The 26,567-nt window shown below is 42.5% G+C and overlaps 1 protein-coding gene across 1 annotated transcript in view; it reads right to left on the reverse strand.

Moving 5' to 3' along the window:
* Positions 1-402: 402 nt before the first annotated feature.
* ece2b (endothelin converting enzyme 2b) overlaps positions 403-26,567 on the reverse strand; it is a 31,042-nt gene continuing 4,877 nt past the window's right edge. The window contains exons 2-19 of the mRNA XM_023417517.2: positions 18,742-18,828; positions 17,631-17,766; positions 16,499-16,714; positions 15,674-15,798; positions 15,102-15,248; positions 14,272-14,337; positions 13,957-14,145; positions 9,567-9,709; positions 8,920-9,034; positions 7,733-7,843; positions 7,519-7,617; positions 7,363-7,440; positions 7,063-7,166; positions 6,320-6,430; positions 5,885-5,952; positions 5,203-5,393; positions 4,984-5,079; positions 403-3,936 (exon numbers count right to left, since the gene is read on the reverse strand). Of these exons, the coding sequence (XP_023273285.1) occupies positions 3,760-3,936; positions 4,984-5,079; positions 5,203-5,393; positions 5,885-5,952; positions 6,320-6,430; positions 7,063-7,166; positions 7,363-7,440; positions 7,519-7,617; positions 7,733-7,843; positions 8,920-9,034; positions 9,567-9,709; positions 13,957-14,145; positions 14,272-14,337; positions 15,102-15,248; positions 15,674-15,798; positions 16,499-16,714; positions 17,631-17,766; positions 18,742-18,828 (2,259 nt within the window). The 3' untranslated portion in view covers positions 403-3,759. The remainder of the gene's footprint in view (positions 3,937-4,983; positions 5,080-5,202; positions 5,394-5,884; positions 5,953-6,319; positions 6,431-7,062; positions 7,167-7,362; positions 7,441-7,518; positions 7,618-7,732; positions 7,844-8,919; positions 9,035-9,566; positions 9,710-13,956; positions 14,146-14,271; positions 14,338-15,101; positions 15,249-15,673; positions 15,799-16,498; positions 16,715-17,630; positions 17,767-18,741; positions 18,829-26,567) is intronic.

Below are 26,567 nucleotides of genomic sequence, written 5' to 3' on the forward strand. Positions count from 1 at the left end.
CACTTTTGTCTTTCTTCACTTGTGAGGACCCTAATTGTGAAGCCCATCATCCTGAGCCACCCCTCCTCACCTAGACCTAGTTTTGACCTGAACCTTAAAACCAGACCTTGACCTTTGCATTGGACAAATATCCTCACCATAGTAGTCCTCACAAAGCTAGAGAGACAACACACTCACACACACGCACACGCACACGCACACGCACACGCACACGCACACGCACATAGAGAAACAGAATCATCTTTGGCAGGGATCTGCTTCTTTCTCTACTGGACAAACGACACAGAAGCGGCATGAAATTGGACAGTGATGTCATCAGCAGTCAAAAAGTGCACGCGCGCGCGCGCACACACACACACACACACACACACACACACACACACAGATTGACAGTATACAGTGTGCAGTGTTGTCACAATACCGACTTTAATATCTGAATATTCAGTTTGTGTTTCAGTGGGAACAGGCTTAGAGCTCCACCTTCTGTCTGAGTCACGTACCCGGGCTGAACAGTAACACTAAAGGATTGTGGGTAATGAAAGCTGAGGTAACAAGTCTTTAAACTAATGTTACATTTGTACACTGTACTACTGAAACACTCTGTAACTTCTCACACTTCATATTTACTCAGTATTAATTGTTAGATACTTTATTTCTTTAATATAATTATCTGTTTTTCCATATAATATCTGTATTAATAGTCCAGCAGTTTACTGTCGAGGCTCTGATGACAGAGGGAGTCATATGGTCACAGACATATTTTGTACTTTGGTGAAAGATAAAACAAAAAAACGTTTCACTTTTAGTCACAAACCTATGAATAAAATTATAATTTTTACTCACTATGAAACACAATACAGGATAAAACCAGAAACATCCCTGAACACCCCATTCTTGTTTTAGTACTCGCATGCACCTCTCTTGTCTTAGTTCCTGAATGCCCCATCCTCATTTTAATTCCCAAATACCCCACACTGCTTAAAATCTTGACTGCCCCTCATTCATTATAGATCCCAAACACCCAACCATCATTTTAGTCCCTGAAAGCCCCACACTAGTTGTACTTCCTGAAAGCCCCCCGTGAGTTTTAGTAGACTAAAGGTCCCACGCTTGTTTTAGTTCGTGAACGCCCCATGACAATTTTAATGCTTATCATTTGTGTCCCTGAATGCACCACAACTGCCAGGTCATTATTAGCCTCATATTGTGGGGTCAGATCTCAGTCTAATGACAGATGGAGTTGTTCACCTCTGAGACTAATCTGAGGTCACACTGTAAAAATAAGACAGATTTGATTTGACTTTAACCAGGATGTTTCATGGGGCTTTGTCATCAGGTCACCTCAGGTAACCTCAAGTCACATCAGGTCACCTCAGGTCACCTCAGGCCTCAGACCTCAAAGTAGCTGATGACTTTTTTTTAAGGCTGTAATCTTAAATTTTTAAGGCAACTTTCCAAATTCATTTTTATAATAATATCTAACCTTTAAGGCCTTTTCCTGCTCCTCATTGTTGCAACCACTAATGTCAGTGACAGTAACAGTTGGTTACCATGACAACACTGGCATGGTGGTTAGTGGTTACAGTGAATTAACATGTAGAGTGGTTTGAAGTATATAAGACGACTGACTAAACAACAGCATGGTTCATTCGTACATCACTTACACTGAGAAACTAAATCTGTGAGCTGTCAACACAGAGCTCAGGTTGATGGGTATTTATGGGAACAAATAATAGATTGTGACATTAAGGTATTTTGATTGTTCGACTGTTCACATTAAAGTTGATTGAAAGTGAAAAGGCAAAATTTTTAATTAAGGTAAACCTGTTAAACTGTAGAGTCATCCATTAACACCCCCTCAGTAATCACATGCCATTAATTTGGCCATAAATCAACAGCAAAACTGCACATCAATGTAAACAGTACAGTACCTGTACTATAGTTTTGTACATTTTAAGGGACTTTCAGCTCTTTAAAACCCTTTAATCCATAAAGAAAACCCATTAAATTTTCTTAATACAAATACATAAACCTCAAATTTGGGGTTTATGTATTTAAAACCTGAATCCTAAAAAAATTATTTGCAGCTGAAAATATTTAAGAACCCAAATATAAACCAACCAAACCTAATGTTGTTTTTAAGAGGTTTAGTAAATTAAGGACTGATTAAGGGAATTTCAATGGATTGTTTTTCATGGTGTTGAAATGGTGGTTATGTCATCGGAGAAGGATTAGTTCTCCAATAGCATCTGTCAGTAGAAAAATGATGTATTCAGACTGAGACAGGTGTCTTCACTGAAGTCAACACACAGACTAAGAAAGGCCGAGTGTCCGTAGAGAGCCAAAGTCCTGACATCACATCTGGATTTGGGAACATGAATACAATCTGTCATTTATGAAGACATTAAGCATGTTCCTGACAGTGATTTTCCATAAGACCAATCAGCTCCACCACAGCAGAATAAAACCCCTGTGATTTTAAGTCAAACACTGAAAACTGCAGATCCCATCACAACCCTACAGCTCTCTTCTAAAATCAGTTTTTGTACTTGTGATCTGAGATGTGTGAAACCCCCTCCGTGTGTCTGCCCTGGAGTTGCCATGTGTCTAGGGTTTGTGGGAAATGGTGTTTGTTAAAGGCATGTAAAAAAACACTGAATAAACAATAATATGATAAACTACTGCCACTATCTAAACACATGAATCAAGGCACATGGTCTACTGTGGAGAAAGGCTGGATTATCTATTATTAGCAATGTTACAAATGTCAATAGGATTTTGAATTATATTTTGTGGATCAGAACCTGGTTCAGGTTTCACTTTGGCTCTGTGGATTTTACTGAAACAGACCTGTCTCAGTCTAAATCATAAATTTTGTTACTTTGAACTCACCTTTTCATCTTTAAAGTCTTTAAACAGATTTCTCTTACACAGAATAAATGTCAGGACTGTGACATGTGGTCAGAGAGTCCTGGACCAGGACTGGGTTTAACTCTGCCCTGGAGCAGGTCTACTCAGTCCTGGATCAACTTTTGTGTGAAAAATGCAGAATAATGTAAATTTTGTCAGAAAAGCCTGTCAGCCAATCAGACGACAGCTTCCTCTGATGATCGGATAATACACACGGCCATGAATAATGATGTAACAGTTCCAATTTGTATGAGGTCATCACAGTGATGTTATCGGAGAGAGAGAGACGGTTTTACAGTGGTCTTCCATACGACAGACAACACACACATGCACGCACACACACACACACATGCATGTGCACACACACACACACACGCACACACACACACAAACACACATACATATACACACACACACACACACGAACCAAAGCCCATTTATAATAATAATCAATAACAGTGATAAAGCAGAAATCAGCAACATCGTCCCACATGGCTTCATCATCATCATCATCATCATCATCATCATCATCGTCAGTCCTTCATGTGTCTGTGAAGTCCACTGAGTCCTTGCAGTATCCAGACAGGAAGTCAGTCTGACGTCTCCATGAACAGATTTATATGAACTATATGAAACTGAAGATCACACCTGAACCGCCCACAACCAACACCTACTCATAATTAACAGTCTCAACTCTTCTAATTAAGACACTAATGAGTCTGTTGATGAAGAAACTCACCTGTTAATCAACTAAATACAGACAAGTTTCCTCATGAACAGACCTGTTAATTTTCAGGCTAATTAGCACCCTCCTCCTCCTTCCCCCAGATGTAGTCCTCTTCAGTCTGTCTACCAGACCTCACAGCGCCTCCCAGTGTTCATGGGTGTCCCTGCAGGACAGTTGAAGTGGCGGCTGAAGTCCGGAGAGTTGGCAAGCGTGCCGATCACCCTGTATCTAGGGGGGCTATGGGGATCAGTCACCAGGCCCTCATGAGCACTCTCTGGTGTTCGAACTGAGCACCACACCTGAAAAATACCCAAAAGAAGACAGACGCAGTCAGATGTTGTTTAGTGACTGATGTGTCCTTGCCCAGATGGTAAAAGGCATAAATTCAAATTACATGACATTCGTTACAGAGAGCTAAAGAGAGGGTGTCCTCGTGTTCTAGGGAGCTCCTTCCCTCATTTCATCTATCTCTCAGCATTCAAATAAAGACAAGAAATGTCACAAAGAACAAAAGATAGGTCCAACAAACACATGAAAACCACAGGATGATCGAAAGATCAAAAACAAAAAAAAATACTTTAGTCCAGTGACTGTCTAGATATACTGTGGCTTCATTGAGCAATAAAAAGAGAAGCGTAAGATAAAACAATCAAACACTTTCCCCTGATGATAAAAGAAGAATATAAAAAGAGCTTGTGATGTGGTACTGATTTCATTTCACAGAGCACTGAGTGATCTAAAGTATTTCATCTACTGTGTGTAACAATATTTGAAGAATGCAGTGCTTCAAGCTTCAAACACTGACTTACAACTAACTAAGAACTATCTTCAGAGACTAGGGGAACCAGGAGTCCTTCAACAGATGGTCTGGTCCCCACAGAGTCCTGATCTCAGCATCATAGAGTCAGTCTGGAGCACATGGGGAGACTACTGTGTAAAGGAGAACGGGAGCTGGTTTAAAGGCAAATGGGGTTCACAGCAAATACTGGATCTAGCTTTTTTCTCTTTACTGAACTTTGGATGAAGTTCAATGAGAAATAAAAACTATTCATGGCTTTATTTTTTAAAACTTCATCAATCTTCATTTTACATGTATTAACTAAAAGGTATGTGCTATATACATCTTTAAAATGAAGCAGAGACTGATAAAGTTAATAATAATAATAACTGATTAATTTATTTGCAAAATTTTTTCTGACTCTGAGTCTGTTTACACAACAGACACATAAATCCCTACACTACATCAGAACATATAGAACAAGGGTCACTAATGGAAACAGAAGTGGTCCCAGTACAGATCCTTGGGGGATGCCAAATTTTATTGAGAAGGTAACTGCTATGTTTACCTGGGCAAATCCCACAAAGAAGAGCTGGTCATTAGTCAGGTTGACAGCAGGAAGTCTCTTTTCCTCTCCATTTCTCTTGACCCACGATCGATAGGCCTGAAGAAGACAAACATCATTATCATGTGTGCTGATATAAAACATGATGTGATGTTCTGTTACCTCAGACTGACACAGTTCAGAACAGTTCAGTTCATCTTCATGTGACATGTTGGTACTAACATGGTATGCAGCCTTCAGTCCTCCATTGTCAGCGATGTTTTCTCCGAGTGTCTGTTTTCCATTGATGTGTTCTCCGTTGACAGTGTAGCGACTGTATTGATCCACCATACATTCTGTTCTTTGACGAAACGCCTCCACAGATGAGTTCTGCCACCATGGCCTCAAGTTACCTTCTTTATCGTACTCACGACCTGATGGACAGAGGGAGGGATAATTATTCAACCTAGCAGTTTTCTGTATGTACATTACCTCTGAACTAAATGAACTTACTCTTCTCTAAAGTAAAGTTGTTGTCACCATAACTTTCTCTCATATATGTTTGAATGCATTCAGATGCATGGGATAAAAAGTTTAAATAAAGTTTGTCCACTGGGAGAAAATCACCTTAGTAATCACTTTGAACATTCAAAAAACCACATAAAAACTTATAAACATGTACCACCACCTAGAAAGACAGCAGAAACTGTGACTGTTGCTTAATCAGCAAGCAAACGATATATTATTCTGAATATAACCTTTTTATGATTAAAATACATCTCAACAAAGAGCCTTGGTGCAGTTGAGGTTAGAAAGAAAATCCCAAAGCAGAGTTTGTTTTAGCCAGTGAAGACAGAGTGGGATCAAGGCCCCACATTAACATCCACAGTGAGAGTGCAGTGAACACATCATAATCCAGACTCACCCTGATCATCGAAGGCGTGAGTGAGCTCATGACCCATCACTACTCCGATCCCACCAAAGTTCAATGCCCTGAAAACAAACATACATTAAAGTACATGAGTTAAAGGAGTTTCTCCAAACACCTGGAAGGTCCAGAAAGGTCCAGATACTAAGGGTCTAAAGTCCTGCCAGTGTCCCCTAGAGGCTGCAGTCATTAAAATCCAAAAGGTTCATCATGTGGAGAGCAAGAAGGAGATCAGGTACTTTCATCACCATCTATTATGTTGTTTATGAGTGTGTTTGTATAATAATAATGGAGTCAAGTTCACCCTATCAATGATCTAATATCAGGACATCATATACAATCACTTGACTAATTTAATTGTGAAATAAATCATAAATCACAGACAGACAGACAGGTGCACACACAGACAGGTAGATCTACAGGTAAACAGACTTGGGGTGGTCGTGGGCGTAGAAAGGAGCTTGTAGGATTCCAGCAGGGAAGACGATGCCGTTCTTACTGGGCATGTAGTATGCATTAACTGCAGGAGGAGTCATACTCCACCTAGAGGAGGAGAGGGAACAAGGATAGGAGGAGAGGGGAGAAAACAAGGAGAGGAGGAGAGGGGGAGTAAACAAGGAGAGGAGGAGTTAATTTGTGGTCCTAGCAGTCCATCTGAAAACAGCCCAGGGGTTGTGTTCACAAAGGATCCTCCAGTCCGTCTAAATTAGTTTCCTCTTCTCACCTTTACACAGAGGTGCTGAGAGAAGTCCAACTTATAAGATTTGTTTAGATTTACAAATGTATCAGATTTCAAAAAATGAAGTCTCTCAAGCTCTGACATTATTTATCATTATGATATCTGGTCATTGTTCTCAGTCTCTCTGTGACTGAGTTTGAAAGAATGTCCAGGTCTAGAGGATCCCTGGTGGTTTCAGACTTCTTCCATGATAATGAATCAAACTAGAGTTTGAAGCACATTTGTGTGCAAACCGTGACTCAGGAGTCCTCTGGACCAGAAACCTATCTCAGACTGAAGAGGTAGTTCAACACTGAAAACATTGGGAGCAACTTTTAGCCTCAAGATGTATTGTGAATACGACCCCTGATTAGATGTGTGTAATTTTCTGTGACTATTACTGGTCTTTGTGGTGTTGGTACATGTTACTGGTGTTACTGGTCTGTGTCAGAATTACTGGTCTTTGTTGGGAGTCTTCCTCAGCTGGTCAGCCATCACCCGGGCTGAGAAGTTGTAGAAGTTCAACATGTTCTGGAAGAAGCTGTCGTCTGACACTTCATACTGAAACACAACAGAGCTGTTATGAAACGTTTCTGATGGTGTTTAACAGCAGGGGGCAGCAGAGCACCACCTGCTGAACTCAACCCAAACATAAACATTAACTTCCTTTACATAAAAATACTCTCTCCTCATTGGCCTGTCTCCCTGCCCTACCTGTCTGCAGGTGAATGTGTGAATATTGAAAGCTGTCACTCACCCCATCATAAACATCATCCAGCTCTTTGGAGTCCAGGATGAATTCTGGGAATCCGATCATATCGTAGATCGCATCTGCCTAACGAGGGACAGACAGAAACAGTTAGTCCAATCACTACCTTTAGCTCTACCTGTCTTCCTGTTCACCTGTGTGTACCTTGTCTTTTGCAGCCTGTCTGGTGTCATGGTCCATCCAGTTGAGTCTGTCCAAAGCTTCTTTAAATGCTGAGCGGATCTCGTTGATCATCTCCTCAGCCTAAGAGAGAGCGAGAGAACGCATAGCAGACCGATCAGATTCAGGAGCACTTGTGCCCACATGCTGTAGAAACGAGATCGTTATTTCTGCGGGTGTTAACCATGCAGTGACTCACAATCTCTTTGCTATGTTTGTCAAATGTTGCCTTGACAAAGAGCGCTCCCAGAGCGAATCCCAGAGTGTCATCTGTGTTCCCGATGCAGGTCTGCCAGCGTGGGGTGCAAGACTACAACAAACATAAGCAGTTAGAACATGGAAGAACTAGCCTGAACTAGTTACAACCAGTTAGAAAGAGGTTGCAACAGTTAAAGGAGAATGGATGTATTCGGTCACCAATGACAAACCAATGTCAGACAGACCAGTTCCCCATTTGCACCAGCACAGACACATCTTCCTGTGGTCCATGTCCAGTTATGATCAACTAGAACCAGTTTCACCTAATTAGAACAAGCTGCTGTTACATACAATTAAAACCAATAATAAAGAGTTACTGCCAGTTACAGGTAGTTGCAAGCCATTTACAGAGAGCTCCCCATTAACACCTGTACAGGTGGTAGCTTCCTGAGGTCCATAAGAGTAGACCAGTTAGAACCAGTTACAACTCCTTAGAGACCGCTGGAATCGAAAACCAATTTCCCTTCAGCACCAGCACGACATTTCTGAAGTCAAAACCAGTTAGAGCCAGCTACAACAGGTTTAGTCCAATACCAGTTAGGAGCTGGCAGCAGAGTTGGTAGTGTCCAGGAGTCCAAAACCAGTAACAACCAGCTTGAACACATTAAGAACCAGTTACAGGTATTTGAAACCACCAAGTTCTCTCCAGTTAAAACCTGATACTTTCCATTATCACCAGTTAGAGCTGGATATAGCTAAGTGAAACAAGCCAGGTAGATTTAGTTGAAGGTAGCTAGAACCAGTATCCCCCGTAAGTACCTTCCTGGAGTCGAAAACTAGTAAGAGCTAGTTTGAACCACCTGAGCACAAAAGAACCAGTTACCTCCAGTTAATACCAATCAAAGCCAGGAAGTTGAAGACATATTAAAGCCAATTAGAATGAGTTACAACCAGTTAAAGCTGCACCAGTTCACAGTTCCGACAACAGGACCAGGACTCTGAGAACCTGTCAGGGAGGAGGATTACCAACCGTTGTAACTGTACCATTAGTATTTGTAGTATTTGTACCTGCTGTAGTAAGAGAAATAACTGTATGAGTAATAGTAACGACAGTAACAGTATTTGCATTAACAGTAGTACCAGTAGTAGTAACAACAGCAGTGGCAGCATTAGCAGTAGTATCTGTACCTTCTTGGTTCCGTAGAGACTCTCCAGCAGTTTGTCCTGAGCATTCTCAAAGCGTTGATCCAGACTGGCCACACTCTTCTGGACCAATGTCCACATCATGTAGTTATTCAACAGACTTAACAGAGAGACAGATAATGTTCACCATCTTTGCTTAGCCTGTTAGCATGCTAACATTTGCTAATTAGCAGTAACCACAAGTCAATTAGTTTTAAGATGATTAATGATTAATTAGATTAATTAATTAATTAGATGATTTGTTCTGCAAGTATTTAGCCACAAAACAAAGTTACTACTATAGTTCATGAGATATTTCACTCTGGACCAAAGTGGAGGACAGACTCTACTGTCCACAGGCCCATGCTGCTACTGAGGCTGAAAACTGCCCGAGCAGACAGTCTAAAATCCTTCCTCCTCATCTCTGACACCTCACGCTGGTTGGGATGTGGTTCTGATGCGGATAAACAGCTGATGACATTCTCATTATCTATTTATCACTTAGTCTATAAAACAACATAATAACAACACTTCTAATGACAGGACAGTCCTTCTCTGAGCTGGGTGGGACCTGGTTCTGATGCAGGCTTATATCAAGTGTACTGAGACTCTGTACAGCATACCGTCTGGGCAAACAAGTGTTTGTGTCTGACCTGCGGTCGGTCTTGTTGATGAGGTCGGACACCTGCTGCAGGTACTCTCGGGCGCACAGGACGACAGGCTCAGTGTCGTTCAGCTCGAGAGGAGCCAGAGAGGATGACAGGTAGTCCAACCAGTCCACGGCCGGCGCCAAGAGCTGAAACAGCAAACAACAACACATATTAAATACATAGAAACAAGACTGGAGACCAGCTACCAGGGAGAGCACAGACTGCAGGGTTCACAAAGGGTCAAAGAATATAAGGATGGCTCTAAATACTACAATAACCATAAACCTCAGCTGCTGTTGCCATTGAGAAAAAAGACAGCCAGTTCTGCAGCAGCCAAAAACCGAGACCAGAACTTGACCCAACTGACCTTGAAGGGTTTATATGAAATTTAAGATCAAATCTGATGTGAGACCTGCAGGAAAACCCAACTGTGCAGTGGTTTGGGTGATATTCAGAACTCGTCGCAATGGTTACTGAACTGATCCCAAAAGGATCACAATCAGAAAGTGAATGATCCAAGCATTTTATTAAAATGCAATATTGGCAAACTGGGGCAGAAGATTACACTTTGTAGAAATGAGAGAATTTGAAGCTTTGTGATTTGATGTTTGTTTGAGAAATGCACCTTGGGAGTTGTAGTTGACTTCTCTCTTTATGCGAACAGGCTTTGATATTAAGACAGTTGTTGATCTTTTGCTCTCATGATTCAATAAGAGAGTTAAACAGTCAGTACCACCAGTAATTACATAGGTGTCTCACTATGGACCACATGAACCAGTCTGTCCCTTAATCCATTCGTCCCTCAGTCTGTCCCTCTGTCTGTCTCTCAGCAGTAATCCTCGGTGTGGGAATAGACTGTATCACCTGCGGGGGAGATGCTGAGATGAAAAACTAATCCCTGCCATCTGCTACAGCTTCATACGGTCAAAAACTAAAAACTAAGATGCTGCAGAGACAAAACACTCCAACATCCACATGTGGGCAGCTTCACCACAGGGTCTCTTTAGTACTGTTCAGGAGCTATCAAGCATTTGAAACTGTTCATACACGGCTAATAAATGTTAAGATCAAGAGTGAACTTTGACTCTCTGCATGTTTCTTGTGTTCACGGTTTAATCCCAACAAAACGGTTCCAAACATGAACCTGACTGACTAAGTCCAAACTACGACTGAATGTCCGGTTTTCAATTCATTCCCTTTATTCTTTAGGTTTATTCATTATTCACACAGTTGCAGACATATACATCAGATACAGTTATGGAGCTATTTTGCATCAGTAGGCCTCTCTATTAAAACACAGAGGGTGAACTCTGTGTTTTAATAGATGCTGTGTTTGTCCTGCAGAGGGTGCTGGATGTGGAGTACGTCATTGGTTTTAGTGAAGATCTGAGTGTGTCAGGCTGTAACTGAAGGACACATCTGTGTTGTTTTGTGACGATAGTGTCTGAGGTGTGACAGACATCAGGGGGTGAAACAGTACTTATACCACAGTAGTACAGAAGTGTTGGCATCAAAATGTTCTTAAAGTATCAAAAGTAAAAGCACTCATCATGAAGAATGGCCTGTTTCAGAATACATGGTATTATATTACTGGATTGTAATGATTGATGCATTAATGCATTCATCACTTATTTAACACTTACTTTATATTGCAGCAGGGCAGATTGAGAGTTTCCCTACAGGGATCAATATGGTCCTGTAGTAAAACATCATCATTTATTTGTTGACTATAGTTTGTATCAGTCTCAGTAACGTGAATCTGCAGAATAGCTGCAGCAGTTAGATCAATGTAGTGCAGTAGAAGAAGTACCTCGGATAAAACAGATCTGCTCCAGTAATCTGTATTCTACTGTTGAATCTGTCTGGTTCTATTTGAGCTTATTTTTTATCTTTGGTTTGACTAATTTTTAAATATATTACCTGTTGTTTTTACATCATATTTTAAAGCCTTAAATTAATCAGCATCTTCTGAAATGCTGGTTTTTGTAGTGTTGTTTATGATACAAATCTGAATATTTTCTCTTTCTTTCTTTCTTTCTTTCTTTCTTTCTTTCTTTCTTTCTTTCTATGTGTATGTATATACTGTATTTGGTTAGCCATATCTGGTTATACGTACATTCTAAGCATAAGTAAATATCAAGCATCAACTTTTGAGGCTGGAAAATGAAGCCAACACTGAAGAACAAAAAGCTGCAGTTCCTCTAATGACCACTAGAGTCTGGCTCCAACAGTGAGTCAGTCCCCATAGACTCCCATGTTAAAATGTCCAACTTTACAGCAGAAATAAACATGTTTACAGCCTGGTACAAAAACTGTTTTGGTCTCTAGAGCTAATTTCCTCCTTCATGACGACTGTTTATGTAACTCACCTGTTTATATTTTATTAAGGCTTAAAGTTATTGAGAATTGTGTCCTCTTTGAGTGACAGGTGGGTGCCGTCACTAACCACTAACTGTCTGCTCTGTCTCACCTCAGCTCACTCAGTCACTGAACATATCCTCTTTGTGGTGTTGGAGCCTTTTGGAGGACTTTTAATGTAAATATGAGACAGATAATTTGACTTGCTTCCCAAATGACCAACAGAACATGAGGAGGTCTGCACTGCTGTTTGTTATTTATAGCCTGTTTGTATGTGTTAGCACTAATTAGCAGGTATCAGTGTCTGCGCTCATCATACCTGACTTGTTAGCCTGCAAATAAATTAGCCATTGCCACCCAGCTGTGCTAATGATGCTAATGGGAGCGTATGCCTGCCACAGTCATTAAACCGGCATCATGCACCAAAGTCTTATCTCCACACGCCCCTCCTCTTTGACCATTTTTGGATGAGCTGGGAGTTGGGGGTGGAGTCAGACACTGCCAAGATGGCGACAGTAGAGCAGCTCACTCTGAGCATGAAAACTGCTCTTCAGAAACCTGTGGGTGACGTCACATAGGCTACGTTCGTCTTTACCCAATCATGGATTTAGCCAATCATGAATAAAAGCTTCATGCTGCACAGAGAGCTGTGTAAAGGTTACTGAGAACAGTTTAACCTGTGTCTTCAGCTCCATGAACCTTCAGTCATAGTGACTGGACAAATTACTTCACACATGAAGCAGTCATGAAAGTAGAGAAGCTGCTCCACAGTCAGCTGACTGATGTCTCTACTGTCACTCTACTGTCGCTTTACTGGACTCCATGTGTTTGATATAAGAAGGTCACGATTCACCTGCACTGAGAGGTTCTGTATCTGAAGTCTCCTTCATGCTTAGCCACGTTTATATAATAACTGTTATTTAACCTCTCTCTCTCTCTCTCTCTCTCTCTCTCTCTCTCTCAGAGATGCAGGCACATAGCAACAGCTCATGGCAACAGTCACCATGGTGACCCCAGAAGCATCTGCAGCCCTGAAGGACAGAGAGCTGCAACATAGAGAGACAGCTACAGTAGAACACAGCGTCAGAGCACTGCTCCTGTCTCACAGCTCCTCTCATCATTTTAACAACCGTTTATCATCCACAATGTTTAATACTGGATCTGTCAGCTGTAACACTGCACACACATTAGACAGTCAATCATACACAATCTGCTGCACACACTCACAGTTCATTAGTTCAAACAGTGGTACAAACAGTACAAACTGGTGCTTTCTCCTCCAGCACACTGATGGGAAATGCTGTGCCATGCGTCTATTATTATACAGCTATTGTAATGAAGAGTAGGTGCTTGTGTATTAATTTACTGTTATTTTAATCCAAAAGTCATAAAGAAATCAAGGGAAGCACATTTAATAAAGCCCTGGGGGGTGGGAGTGGATGAACAAGGTTAAAGAGTACCTGCCCGTACGCGACGCTATTAGAAGTACAGCGAACGCACCCGCAAGGAGGCGGGGATAATCTGATTGATCAACATTATACCCAGCCTTCTGTTGGTTGGGAGATTTTGGCAGGGTTATTGCACAGAAAATCCAAGAGCAGAGATGAAATCCGAGAGCAGAAGTTTTGGGAGCGCAAAGAAGCAACCTGAGCACAAGAAGAACACCTGAAGCTTGAGCATAGGAAAATCCGTGCAAGCGACTATATATCTGAGTGCAAGCACACAGTTTGAGCAGGAACAGAGCAAATTTAAGCAGGAGCAGAGGCTACTTGAGTGCGAGGGCATGGTTTTGAGAGACAATATTACAAAATCTGAATGTGAAATCAATAAATCATGTCCTCAAATTGATAAACCACGCTCTTGAATAAAGATAGGAAAAAACCTCCATAGTCTTGATCACGTTCAGACCTGACTGTGACCCCTCACACAAAGTACAGGGTCAAATCCAGGCAAGTACTTTTTAACCCACATAAACACACACTCCTTGTACCCACCCAGACTGTTAGCAGACCCTCCCAGGTGTTGTTGCCCTCACCTGTAGTTCAGCGATGGTGACCTTGTGATAGATCTTCTCCTCATCACGGCGCTGGTCCTGTGGGACGGTGATGTTGGCAAGCGCTGTCTCAAACTCCAGGATCTGCTGCATCTGTAGCTGAGTGGAGCTCCTCTCCCCACCGAGCAGCATCCCCAGCTCCACCATGTAGTCCAGGTACGCCGCCAGAACCTGGGACCAGCCGGGCAGGAGTGGGGACACACAAGTAAAACCAGTTTCACACATTTGTACTGGTAGCTGCCTTCTGATATCATCTCTGTAATAACCTTAATAAACCGCGACTGGAAGAATTCTCACCTTCTCATTGGCTGTCTTGTTGAGGTAATAGTCCCTGGATGGCAGGAAGAGTCCTGATTGGTCCACCTACAGAGGAGGTCACCAGGTGAATGAAACATCACCTCAGATCATCATATAGCTAACTGCAGCCTGAGGTGATGATCAAACACAGATGCTACAGCTGCATCAGCCTCAAAAACACCTGGAACCTTTGGACCAATCAGCTTGGGGCACATGGACACTGACAGCCACACCTCCAACATGTCAGCTGAGTTGTACCTCAACACAACAGTTTGCATTATGTTAGGTAATGATTACGTTCATAATCAATTTCAAGATTCAGGATTCAACTGATTACTGTTATAAAACCCAACCAGCCAATCTCTCCTTCCTGAGTTTCAGCTTTGAATAATGATCAGAACGATATGATGTCACAGTAAAGTTGACCTTTGACCTTTTGGACATAAAATGTCATCACTTCAACATTTAATCCTTTTAGACATTTGTGTTTAATTGTGTCATAATTATTGTATTAACTGAAACTTGTGATCTAAAACTTGCGATTTCAATTTATGGACAAAAACATGTTTTGTGAGGTCACAGCAACCTTGACCTTTGACCTTTGACCTTGTTGTCCATGTTTGACAGAGACTCTTCTGTTTGCTGATGGTTGCTGGTTTTGCTTCACCGTCTTCTCTCAGTGAGGTTGGTTACAGATAAACTGTGATGAACTTCTCAAGCTAGTTCGATATTTAGTCATAAAGGTTTGGTTGGTTGAGTAAAAGTCAACATCTGTCTGTCACCTTCGTACTTTGTTAACCCTCTGTGATCTGGTTCTAGGCCTGGCTTACTTCGATGACGTTGCTGTTGGAGTTTTTGGGATCAGCACTGACTCCCACACTGAAGAAAGGATTAGCTCTGTACGGACCAGAAACCACCTTCAGAACCTCCATGAAGTTCTCCTTCTCCCAGGGACCCGTCATGTTCCAGCCGCCGATCTAAAGAGAGATATCAGAGAGAGTCTGATCCATGAGACCGGCACCTGAGACTACCAACGAGCAGCTGAGACCATCTTCTGTTAAACACATTTACATCTTTAAAGACAAGGACTCATAAAACTCTACTTGTTTGCTGATGACAGCCTCTTTTTCACAGTGATTTGTTTACTAATATTGACACTCTTAATCTCCTACATCACACTTTCAATTACAATAATGAGAGCTCATATTAAATGAGATGACCCAGACAGAGAGATAGATTCATCTCAGTAGCTCCGTACATCAGGAAATCTTGCGGATCAGAAGCTTCGTGTCTTACTGTAAAAAAAACTCTATCGTCCTGATCGTGTAAGTTTTTAAAAACCATGGCCTTGAACCATGTGCACCGGAGTGATGCAGTGGCGACAATGTGTACAGCTGGTTACCTTGGCGATGAGGTCTATGAGAGGCTGAGCTCCCAGCTCTTCAATCCTCTGTGTGTTGAGACAGGACAGGTAGTAGGACTGGGTCTTCCTCTCCGCCTCGCTGCTGCCATTAAAGGTCCCGTTCTCTAAAGAGTAATACAACACACAGTCAGGGACACCTGTCCTGGAAGACCTGGGGACTTTCAATGACCCGAAACAGAAAACCACAAAAGATACTAACTTCAAACTGAGCTGTAAACCTCCTCTCTTTCTACCTTATCATTGATCCCTTGTGTCAACTTTTGTCCGACAGAATTATAAGAAAAGATTCAACTGCTCTGATTCTAAAATAACCTTTACCATATCGTAACACTGAACTTAACACTTCCAGCTGTGGGGCAGGAGGAAACATTACATTCAGCTGATCCTGGGCATGTGGCATCCCAGTCTGGGTCAAACAAAACCAAACAGTGTGTGAAGGTATCCCAACACCTAACCCTAACACTAACCAGGGGTGGACAGTAACAAAGTACATTTACTTGTTTACTGTACTTGAGTATATTTTTCAGTATCTGTACTTTGAGTATTTTCTTTTTTGTAAACTTCTGACTTTTACTTCTCTACACTTAAAACACTACATTTCCACTACATTTCTATGAAGGACTCTTACTTTGAAGCAGGTTTTAGTATGTGGACCATGACTGTATGAAGCCTGAGAGGCAAAACCCAGGGCAGCAAAACTCCATTAAGAAACCACTTCTGCTCATTTAACTGAGTAAAACCAGCTTAAAGTGATGATGTTAGTGTTGGCCAGTCTCTCTCCACCTTTCCACCCAGCTGTCTTACCCAGCAGGTGTTTGAGCAGTGCCTGGTTCTGCTCCCAGATGCTGTTGAAGGTGGACCAACGCGAGCGCCCATCAGGCAGCGGATTCTTCCTCATCCAGCCTCCGCAGGCAAACTGGTAGAAGTCATGGCAGGGGTCAACGCTGCGGTCCATCGCCTCCACCATCTGACTGGCCACTGTGACGCAAGCCTCTGACAGGCACAGGCCATGCCCACTGTCTGCATGGCATCATGGGAAAAAAAATAGAAGAATAAATAACTGAGGGTGAACCAGAGAGGACAGAAATCTGAAGCTGCAGGAGGCAAGCGAGGGTGAAAGGATAAGAAAGGAAAGGAAAGAGGAGGCAGGAAAAGAGAGGTGGAGGTAAAGGACTGAAGGAGGTAGGGAAGTTAGGTACGGATGGGTGGGGGTAGGAAAGGAAGGGAAAGATAATAAAAGGAATGGGGAGGAAGGGGAGGAAGGGAAGGAAGGGATGGGCTGAGAAGGAAAGGAGGAGGCAGAGAAGAGTAGGTAGGGGAAGGAAAGGAAACGAAAGGGAGGCAGAGAAGAAATAATGATGAAAGTAATGAAGGACATGCAAGGGTAGGAAAGGAAGGGAGAGGGGAGGCTTAGAAGGAAATGTAGAAAAGGAAAGATATTAAATAAAGAGAATGAAAAAGAAGGAAATGGGAGCCTGAGATGTATAAAGAAGGTGGAGGTGGAAATGGTAAAGTGGGGGTAGAAAACGAGGGATGGAAATGAAAGGAAAGGAAAGGAAACAAAAATGCAGGAGATAGGGAAGTAGGGGAGGAGGAAAGGAGGACACAGATAAGGAAGGGGAAAGGTGGAGAGGGCTAAACAGGGGAAGGAAAGGAAGACAAGAAATGTAAGAGGAGGCGAGGAAGAGGAGATGGAAATAAGGATGTAGGGAAGGAAAGGAGGAGGTAAAAAAGGAGAGGTGTGGGTAGGAAAGGGGGAAATTGAGAGGAAAGGGATGGGAGGGAAGGAAAGGAGGAGGTAGTGAAGGGTACACAGGGTTAAGAGGAGGAGGAGGTAGAAAAGGAGAGACGAGGGTAGGAAAGAAAGGGAAAGGAAACAGGAAAGAAGGAAGTAGAGAAGGAGAGGAGGAGGCAGGTGTATGTGTGATGTATGCACCTGAACTGAGCCGCAGTCCAAGGACCAGCAGACAGGCCAGCAGGGCCAGCAGGGCAGCCAGGAGCAGGACGGAGAGCAGAACCTCCAGCTGAGTCCTCCGGCCCAGGATGTCCACTCCTCCCTTCCTGAAGCCCACCTGAGACAGAGACCCACAGAGACTCACAGCGACTCACAGAGACCCACAGGGACCCACAGAGACCCACAGAGACCCACAGAGACTCACAGCGACTCACAGAGACCCACAGAGACTCACAGAGACCCACAGAGACCCACAGAGACCCACAGAGACCCACAGAGACCCACAGAGACCCACAGAGACTCACAGAGACCCACAGAGACTCACAGAGACTCACAGAGACCCACAGGGACCCACAGAGACCCACAGAGACCCACAGAGACTCACAGAGACTCACAGCGACTCACAGAGACCCACAGGGACCCACAGAGACTCACAGAGACCCACAGGGACCCACAGGGACCCACAGGGACCCACATGGAGTCTGAATACAAACAACTGGACAAGAACTGTCCCTCTTAACTAAGACCTGATGGGATATATAATCTGAACAGTGTATTCTGGTCTATGATGTGAACCTGGTCTCTGGGTGTGAACCTGCATGACACCTAAGTCTGGACAAAAACAGAGTCCAGTCTGCATCCAGGATCCTGGTTCCAGAGGTGGTTCTGTATGAAGAGGCTTATTAGAGATCCAGAACTCTTAAATCTGTGTGTGTCTACCTGAAGCTCCTCCTCCTCCTCCACAGAGCCCCCCCCCCCTGCTCCTCTCTCTGTGGGTGGTGGACCCACATGGAGGTGGCCCCATGATGTTGTGTTTTCAGTCCAAGCCCCCCCAGGTCTGTCTCAAGCCCTGTGACTCTGAGCTGGGATTTAGATCAGTCTGAATTCAGGACTTCACCTGGGACCAGTTAGCCACGGGAGACGGAGCAGACTTCCTGAGGACACCACTCCGGTTCTAAGAGCGAACCTCATGTTCAACTCAGCTGAGTCAGACACACTGTCTCTTCTCTACAACACTGTTGTGTTGATGCAGTGCGTGTGTGTGTGTGTGTGTGTGTGTGTGTGTGTGTGTGTGTGTGTTGTGTTCACTGACCTCCACTCTGTCAGGAGACGAGGCCGACTCAGCTGGAGCATCAGACACCTCCTCCTCCTCCAATGTAGCTCGCTTATAGCTGGACATCTGCAGACAGAGAGACAGGCAGACAGACAGATAAACAGGCGTTCAGTAATGTCCACACTAACACAGAAAACTGTGGATAAATCCAATCTGGGTTGAAAACAGAAAACAGAGCTTTTCATCAGGAGTCAGTGTGACTGCTGGTTCACGTCTGTGGTCAAAAACTCTTTTTTCTCATGAAGGTTCAAACTGAGTGAAGTGAGCTGACGTATCTGAGCAGCAGCCATGATAAGAGCTGAGGAAAGGAGCTTCAATGCTTCCTATCTTATCTCCTTTAGCAGAGGAAACACTGGACCTTCCTTTACCAAAGGAAAGGAAGAATGCCTTCCCATAATTCCTTGCTGCAGCAGCATTTAAAGTGATGCACCATCGTAGTTTCACCACGACAGACCTACACACATGTAGAAACAACACAGCAGCTTTTTTATATTTGTGACACGATCCAGAACTGATGGAACTCCTTGTCTGACTGACTGACTCTCTTTAAATCCAGTCAGGAGTCATGAAGAACAAGCAGATTGAATTTATATCATCATCATCATCATCATAAGAATCTATACATGAATGTACAAAAAAGTCAAACTCTTCATAGTCTTAACTTTCTCTTCTTGTATATTATAATGTAATATTATGCAGGCTCAGTGGCTCTGTGGGTAACAGTGATGGTGTGTCTGTTGGTCGCTGTAATGAGGAGCACACTCATGGTCCCCCAGTCTTCTGGCGCCACCAGCAGATTCACTTTAGCGATGCAGACTGAACTATCGGCACATTAGTCACTACAGGAGAAAGGTCAAAGTTAATTAATAACCAATCTGATCCATACAGACATGCTTGACTTTGAGTTGGATGTATGATTTGTCTGTGTCCAGGTGTCTGTCCTCCTGCAGCTGTTGCTCTCTCTGGACGGTTTGGATGAGATGTAAAGATGATGTGTGAAGCTGTGCACTTAATTCACTGTTGTGTCTATTGATTGTTGTAGTTTTGTGTATTGATTATGCATTGACTGCTGCCTGTAAGCCAGAGTGGTCCCCTGGGATATTACAGCTTTCCTCTGCTGCAGATGTCTGATATCAGCTCTCACTACAAACAAACACATTGCGAAAGAAATCAACTCTTCTTCTGGGCAGCGAGTGCTTAGATTACAACAGGAAACTGTGATGCCACTGTGGACAAAATAAGATAACTTTGTATCTCAAAACATATGTATGTACATTTAAGACGATGAACTTTAAACTGGGGCATGTTGTATATCATTTATTTGAGTAGCAAACATGTACTCTGATGTGGTGGTTTAATGTGAGACTGAAAAAATAAAAGCAGATTTGTTCAGTGACGGAAATGTTTTGTTTCCTTTTATCAGGATAAACTGTGGATGAAGCATTTCTTTTCAATATAATGTTGTATTTTTCACTTTTATATGTGTTTCATCAAAAGATGCTCATCTCCACGGTGGAACAACCTGACCTCAAGACCGCTACTTAACTTCATGTTGTTTAATCAGAATTGTTACGTAATATAATAATGAATATTATATTATTATAATGTAACATGTTAAGAATAATTATATTAATAAAACATACTATTCTGTCATAACACCATCATAATATTATACACTATTTTATATTACATTTTATAATATCATATTAGCAAATTTTGTCATAACATTTAACATTCATAACATTCATAACATTCATATTTTTATGACACTCTCCCTACGGTTATATTGATATTACATCATTAATGTCCACTGCACTTTCCTTTACACCCTCACATAACATACACATCATATTCTTTTCATTTGTACATCTCTATGAAGGTTTATTGTTTTGTTGGCATTTACCTGTGGTGTCACACTTGTTTTTGTTCTGCAACATCACTAATAAAGAACAAAAAAAAAGGAAGAAGATGCTTTTTATATTTTTCATGCTTGGAAAATATAAGCATCATGTGGGATGGATCTACTGTATCATTACACCACTGTACATGAATTTATCTTCATATGTCTATGCCTGCATATTGTACAGATACTAGGTGTACAATGACAATAATCAGAGTGATCACATGTTTTTTCATGACAGAAACAACAGACTAACAGGCTGTAGTTTTAGGTGGATCAGAGCAGGACTGTAACGTGAAGAGAGCAGAGCACAGCTCAGCATGAGGAGATATTTAACTGTAATCAAATAAATCTCCACTTCCTCTGTTTACACTCAGCTCCTCTCTCTCTGTACTTCAGTCTCTGTGTCTCTCCACCACTCAGTCATTGTATGTGCAGAGAGAAACACATGCTGATCCTGGATCAGTCTCACAAACAGTACAAGTTTTACAAACTTAAACCCCTCACATCATTTCACCACCATTAATACCACATGCACTGCATTTGGTTACCATGGGAACCACTGCTGTGCAGAGCAGTGCAGCCACTAATGCTGCTGCAGCTGTTAGCATGGGAGCATTGCAGCTCTACTAAAGGGAGGCTGGTCTCCACAATAAAGATTCATCCTAATGACTCTGGTGACCTCTTGACCTTTCATCTGCTTCCAACAATCTACACTATATGGCCCAAAACTATATGTAAACCCCTTTCTACATACTACACTGTACTTTTGGTCTGGTACTAGTTCTCTTACACAGCCCCTTCAAGTCCTAACAGATGTTTTTATCATGTTGTTAAAATAAAAATAATGTTTTCTCTCTCAGTTCTGATAAAGGGAAATCTTCCTGCTCCAGTATGCATTTCCCAGTATGCCACAGCGGTGGCATACTGGGAACCCCTAACCCTAACCCTTCCTGTTTTACTGTACTTACGATCACTTAAATAAAGTCTCAGATGTGTCCAAAACACTCACTAGACTGAGCAGTAGATTGAGGCAAAACCTACACAAGACTGAGAAAAGTCCAAGTCAAAACACCATGAGTCACAGACGACTTAAAACACCCACAAATTAGTCAAAATACCCGCAAGCCGGGGATAAGTCTATGTGAAAACACACACGTGTCAGGGTCAAAACACACAAGTCTGAGACAATATACAGACTATTCAGAATCAAAACACACGACAAGTCAGATTCATAACAAAAGACGAGTCAGAGTCAGAACACATGACGAGTTTAAGATTGAAATGTGCAGGTTTTGGTTGTGAACACTGTTGGTTGGACCTGGTAATAAATCTACCATAGTTTCTGTTACTACGCTTTTCAGAAACACCTTTTCAGTTTAAGAAGCTCATTAAGATGGTTTCTACCATCATTTGAGCCTCAGGAAGCTCTTTGAAAACCAGGTCCTGGTCTGACACAGCAGTAGCAGCAGATCTGTCTCAGTGTCAGTCCTGGTCAGGAGGGTGGACTCGTCTTCCTGTCTGTGCTCTGAGTCTCTGCAGAGTCTCAGTGTCCTTCTGCTGCTGCCTGATGTCCTGCAGGAAACTAAAGGTTTCCAACTGTTTCCTTCCTTAACACCCTCACTGAAACCTGTCTGTCTGCCTCTCTCTCTCCCCCTGTCTTTGTATGTGTCTCTCGCCCAGCTCTGTTCTCTTTAATTGATGACGCACACAGAGGGGGAGAGAGGGAGGAGTGGGCAAGCGGGGTTGCTAGGAGATGGGAGTGTGTGTTATATCTCTCTGTAGAGGCTGATGTCACTGCGTATGTTTATATGTGTGTGTGTGTGTGTGTGTAATTAGATAATGTGTGTGAATCATCTCCATTCAGCTCTAATGGAGTTCACTGCAGCTTATATAACATCTGTCTGTCTGTCTGTCTGTCTGTCTGTCTGTCTGTCTGTCTCTCTGTACTGGCTGTGAAATATGCTCTTTTGTCCCCTCACAGCCTCCGTACTCTAAACACTGACCTCAGACACAAACACTGCTGAGGAAACACTCAGTCAATCATCTGTTCCTCCAGAACAACAGGACAAGATCAGATCTGCTAAGCTAGGTATCCTTAGCCTATCTTAGCGCAAAGACTGGAAGCGGGGGGAAACTGTTAGCCTAGCTCATCAAAAGACAGACAGATTTCTATTTATACAGCATACAGCAGCAGAGGTAAACAAACACTATATGAATATATTGAATGTAAACACAAAAAAACATAAAGGCACCTGAACAAGTGTAAGGAAATATCTGGGAAAAAGTATTTAAGCACCCAGAAAATTCTCCATGAACGTCTGAAAACCAGGATAAAAAATGTGTCATATTAAAGGTTTTCTTCTTTTCTTTTCATCTAAACTCACTGTGTGTGTCCTTTCCCCAAAAAGATTCAATCCAACATTGTTTCTGAGCTAACAGTCTTCTTCTTCTTCACTGCCTTTGTTGGCGCATTACTGCACATCTTGTTGTGTTACAGCCACCTGTAGAACAGTGGAACAGTGTGAAACCTCTGACTGCAGCTGCATGAGATAAACAAACAGAGACCCACTCATAAAAAACTCCACAGGGAACCTTTAAGTAAATAGGAAGTGAAATCAGTGAAAAAGACAAGAAAAGGTCAAATTAACAATAAGAGATGAAATGAAGAGACAGTCGTCACGGGTCAGTCTGTTCTCGCTGCATCAGTGAGCGCGTGCAGACAAACATCGTCATCTCACATCGAGCTGCAGCAGATGCTCAACATTTACCACCTCAGCCCTCACTGCTCTTTAACAGCGAACACTGAGGGACGAGGTGGGACGCTGTGCAGCGTCAGTAAATCCTGATCAGCTGGGTCAGTGTGGCACAGCAGAACCACATTACCTCACAGGAAACAGTTCATTCATCAGTGAATTACAAGTGAAGGGTGAGGACACAGTGGGAGGATGAAGATAATTTTATATTACTGACAAAAATCTGAAAAGTTCTTTTGGATTCTCATTTTTCATTTAGTCAAGTTGTGTGAAGTTTTGAAAGTTCAGAGCGTTGTTTAAAGAGAAGAAGAAACAACTGGCGTCAGCTGGAGGGTCTCTGAGGATGAAGCTCTTCACCTCCCTGAGTTTTACTTTATTGTTTCAAGTTTGGCAGATCTGAACCACGCTAAGTCACGCCGCATTAGCCACTAGCAGCTTTTTTCCATGTAACCGTGGAAACAGACAACAGTCACTGGATTAGTGGTGACACTCAGGAAAACATCTAAACATGATTGTTATGAAAGTATTGTTGTAGTTTCCATGGGAGTAGGTGAACATTCATCCTTGTTGACCCCATATCCATTTGAATGGGACCAATGTGTTGCTGCAGGGCCAACCCCCCCCCCCCCCCCCCCCCCCCCCCCCAAATCAAATGCGTCTGAGGCAGATGAGTGTGTAATGTGAACAAGTAAATCTACAGTTCACCTGCTGATAAATCATTAGTGTTAGTCTCTTACTCACACAAACCTCTGTGCAGGATTTGTCTTCAGACTTGAAGACCTTGTCCTGGATCAGGTTTCATCCTTCACCCTTCTCTTACACAGACCCTGTTTCAATGAGACCAGGATCACTGGACAGAGTCCTGCTGGTTCCATCAGTATATGTGTGGTTGCTAGGAGATGGTATTTGGTCAAAAAACATTAAAATGTTGACCTTAGGCCTGTACTACGAAGCAAGTTCAACATACCCAGGATAAATTTTAGTTATCCAGCTTGACTGAACCTAACATTGTCCCTCCTGGACAACCTGCACTACAAAGCTGGTTATCAACTGGCTCAGTTAACCCTGGGTTTACCTGTCCGGTTACGAGCGTGTTCCTGTGAAAGAGGCGGAGTTGTTAATTATAAGCAACATCGTCCGAACCATGAATGAAGTTCTTAATATGAAATCAGAAGAAATGCTGATACTTCCCGGTAAGTTCCGTTATAGCAACGTCCAAAAGTGATATTCAATAAAGTGAAACGTAAACAATATGATCACATGACTGGAATAAGAAGAAATATTTCTAATAACAGTCACTATTACAGTCAGACTACAGATGTATTGTAAATAAGTGCATGAGTTGAAGTTTGAATATTTTTGCTCTTCAGTCTGATGATGAACAAACTGTTATGAACATGTGAAGCAGATAAAACTGTTTATAAAGTTAATGTCAGATTGTTTCTGCTGCAGAGAGGAGAGAAAAAAGAGAAGAGGACTAGTTGATGTTTGATGAGTCAGACCGAAGGAAATGTTTGAAAATTATAAATCTGATTTATAATCATGGGAAATATTCAACAGGATGTGGATCATTGTTGTAATCAACAACATCAGAGGTTTAGTTTTTATTTCCAGTCGTGGTCACAGAGTCTCATATTATTCTGAGCTGCAGTGATGGAAGAAGAGTGCGAGTGTCGATACAGTCAGGAATCCTGTCAGATTAAGACATATTTGTTCAATTAAAATGAAGCTATCATAGTTATTATATATTTATTTAGTGTGATAAACTCTCCTCTGTTTTTTAGAAGCTCTGTTTTAAAACCAGTGGACACATGCAAGGTCTGGAACAGCAACACGATTCCACTGATAAATATCTACTACTCGTTTATTTATCACTTTATTGTAAACTCTTTTGTCCCTGTCAGGATCCTGTAGGAATGATGACTCCGTTTTTCCAGGCATCCTGAGGGAGACATGAACGTCAACACATCCACTGAATGAAGATGAAACAAACATTGCTTCCAAACTGATTTCCTCCTGGTTTCATCATGTGAACTGCTGACTGCTGACCAACCCTCCTCCATCAGCCGCCTCCTGACCTCACCACCTGCAGGTCTTCACCACGGCAACCTTTACATCACCGCCTCCCCTCTGTGACCTCTGACCTCTGAACATAAATACATCCTCAGCACAATACAGCACAAAGACAGGACACACACTCCCTCCCCCCACAGTCCCCTGACCCACCACCCTAATTCACCGCCCCTCCTCCCCCCTCAGAGCTCTATTCACCTACGGGCCATTCATGAAACCCCCAGAGACCAGTACTGGTCCCGACCTCTGAAACCACTGAAACCAGTCTGAGGTTAAAAGATTTCTCCAGGACTGAAGGTCACCATTAACACTATGAACGCCTTCCCGATGATGTAATAAATCATTTTGAAAGGGCAACGACCAATGGGAAAACTCCAACATGATGATGATGATGATGATGATGAAGGTCATGATGAAAATGAACCTGATAAAAATAGATATGATGAAGATGAAGGTGGTGGAGACGGTAAAACTCAGCTATTAAGACAAAGAAGAAGAGAAATGTTGGGTTGCTCAGACGGAAACGATGATGATGATGATGTAGAAGTCAAAAATGATGAAGATGATGAGAGGTAATGTGATGATGATAAAGATGATGAAGGTCAAGCACAGGACCCAGGCAGCAGCAGCAGCAGCAGCAGCAGTGGTCATCCAGGGTGTCTTGGTTTGTTTTGTTGCTCAGATGGAAACTGGGCGTCTTAAGACAGGAAGTCACAGAGCTGCAGACAGGAAACAGTAAACCCTGCCCTGCCCAACACAGACACACACACAGACACACACACACACACACACACACACACACACACACACACACTGCCAGCTGACGGTTTTATGGTTTTATATAATACAGACATATGATAAGTGAAATAATCGACACTATGACGGAGTGTTTCCACCTTGAACTGCAGTGAACCAATGACAGTCTCATAAACACAGATTCAGACAGCCAGGGTTTCATACATCACAAACCTAAGGAACCAATCCTGTCAACTAGTGGGGACAGGGGGGCGGGGCTAAATAAACCTGAAACCTTGTCAGTACAGAGAGAGAGTTAGCATTACACAACTGCTAACACT

Source organism: Seriola lalandi, unplaced genomic scaffold (genome assembly GCF_002814215.2).
Source record: "Seriola lalandi dorsalis isolate HSWRI2012SDOR001 ecotype SW California unplaced genomic scaffold, Sedor1 jcf7180002054575, whole genome shotgun sequence".
NCBI classification, from domain to species: Eukaryota; Metazoa; Chordata; class Actinopteri; order Carangiformes; family Carangidae; genus Seriola; species Seriola lalandi.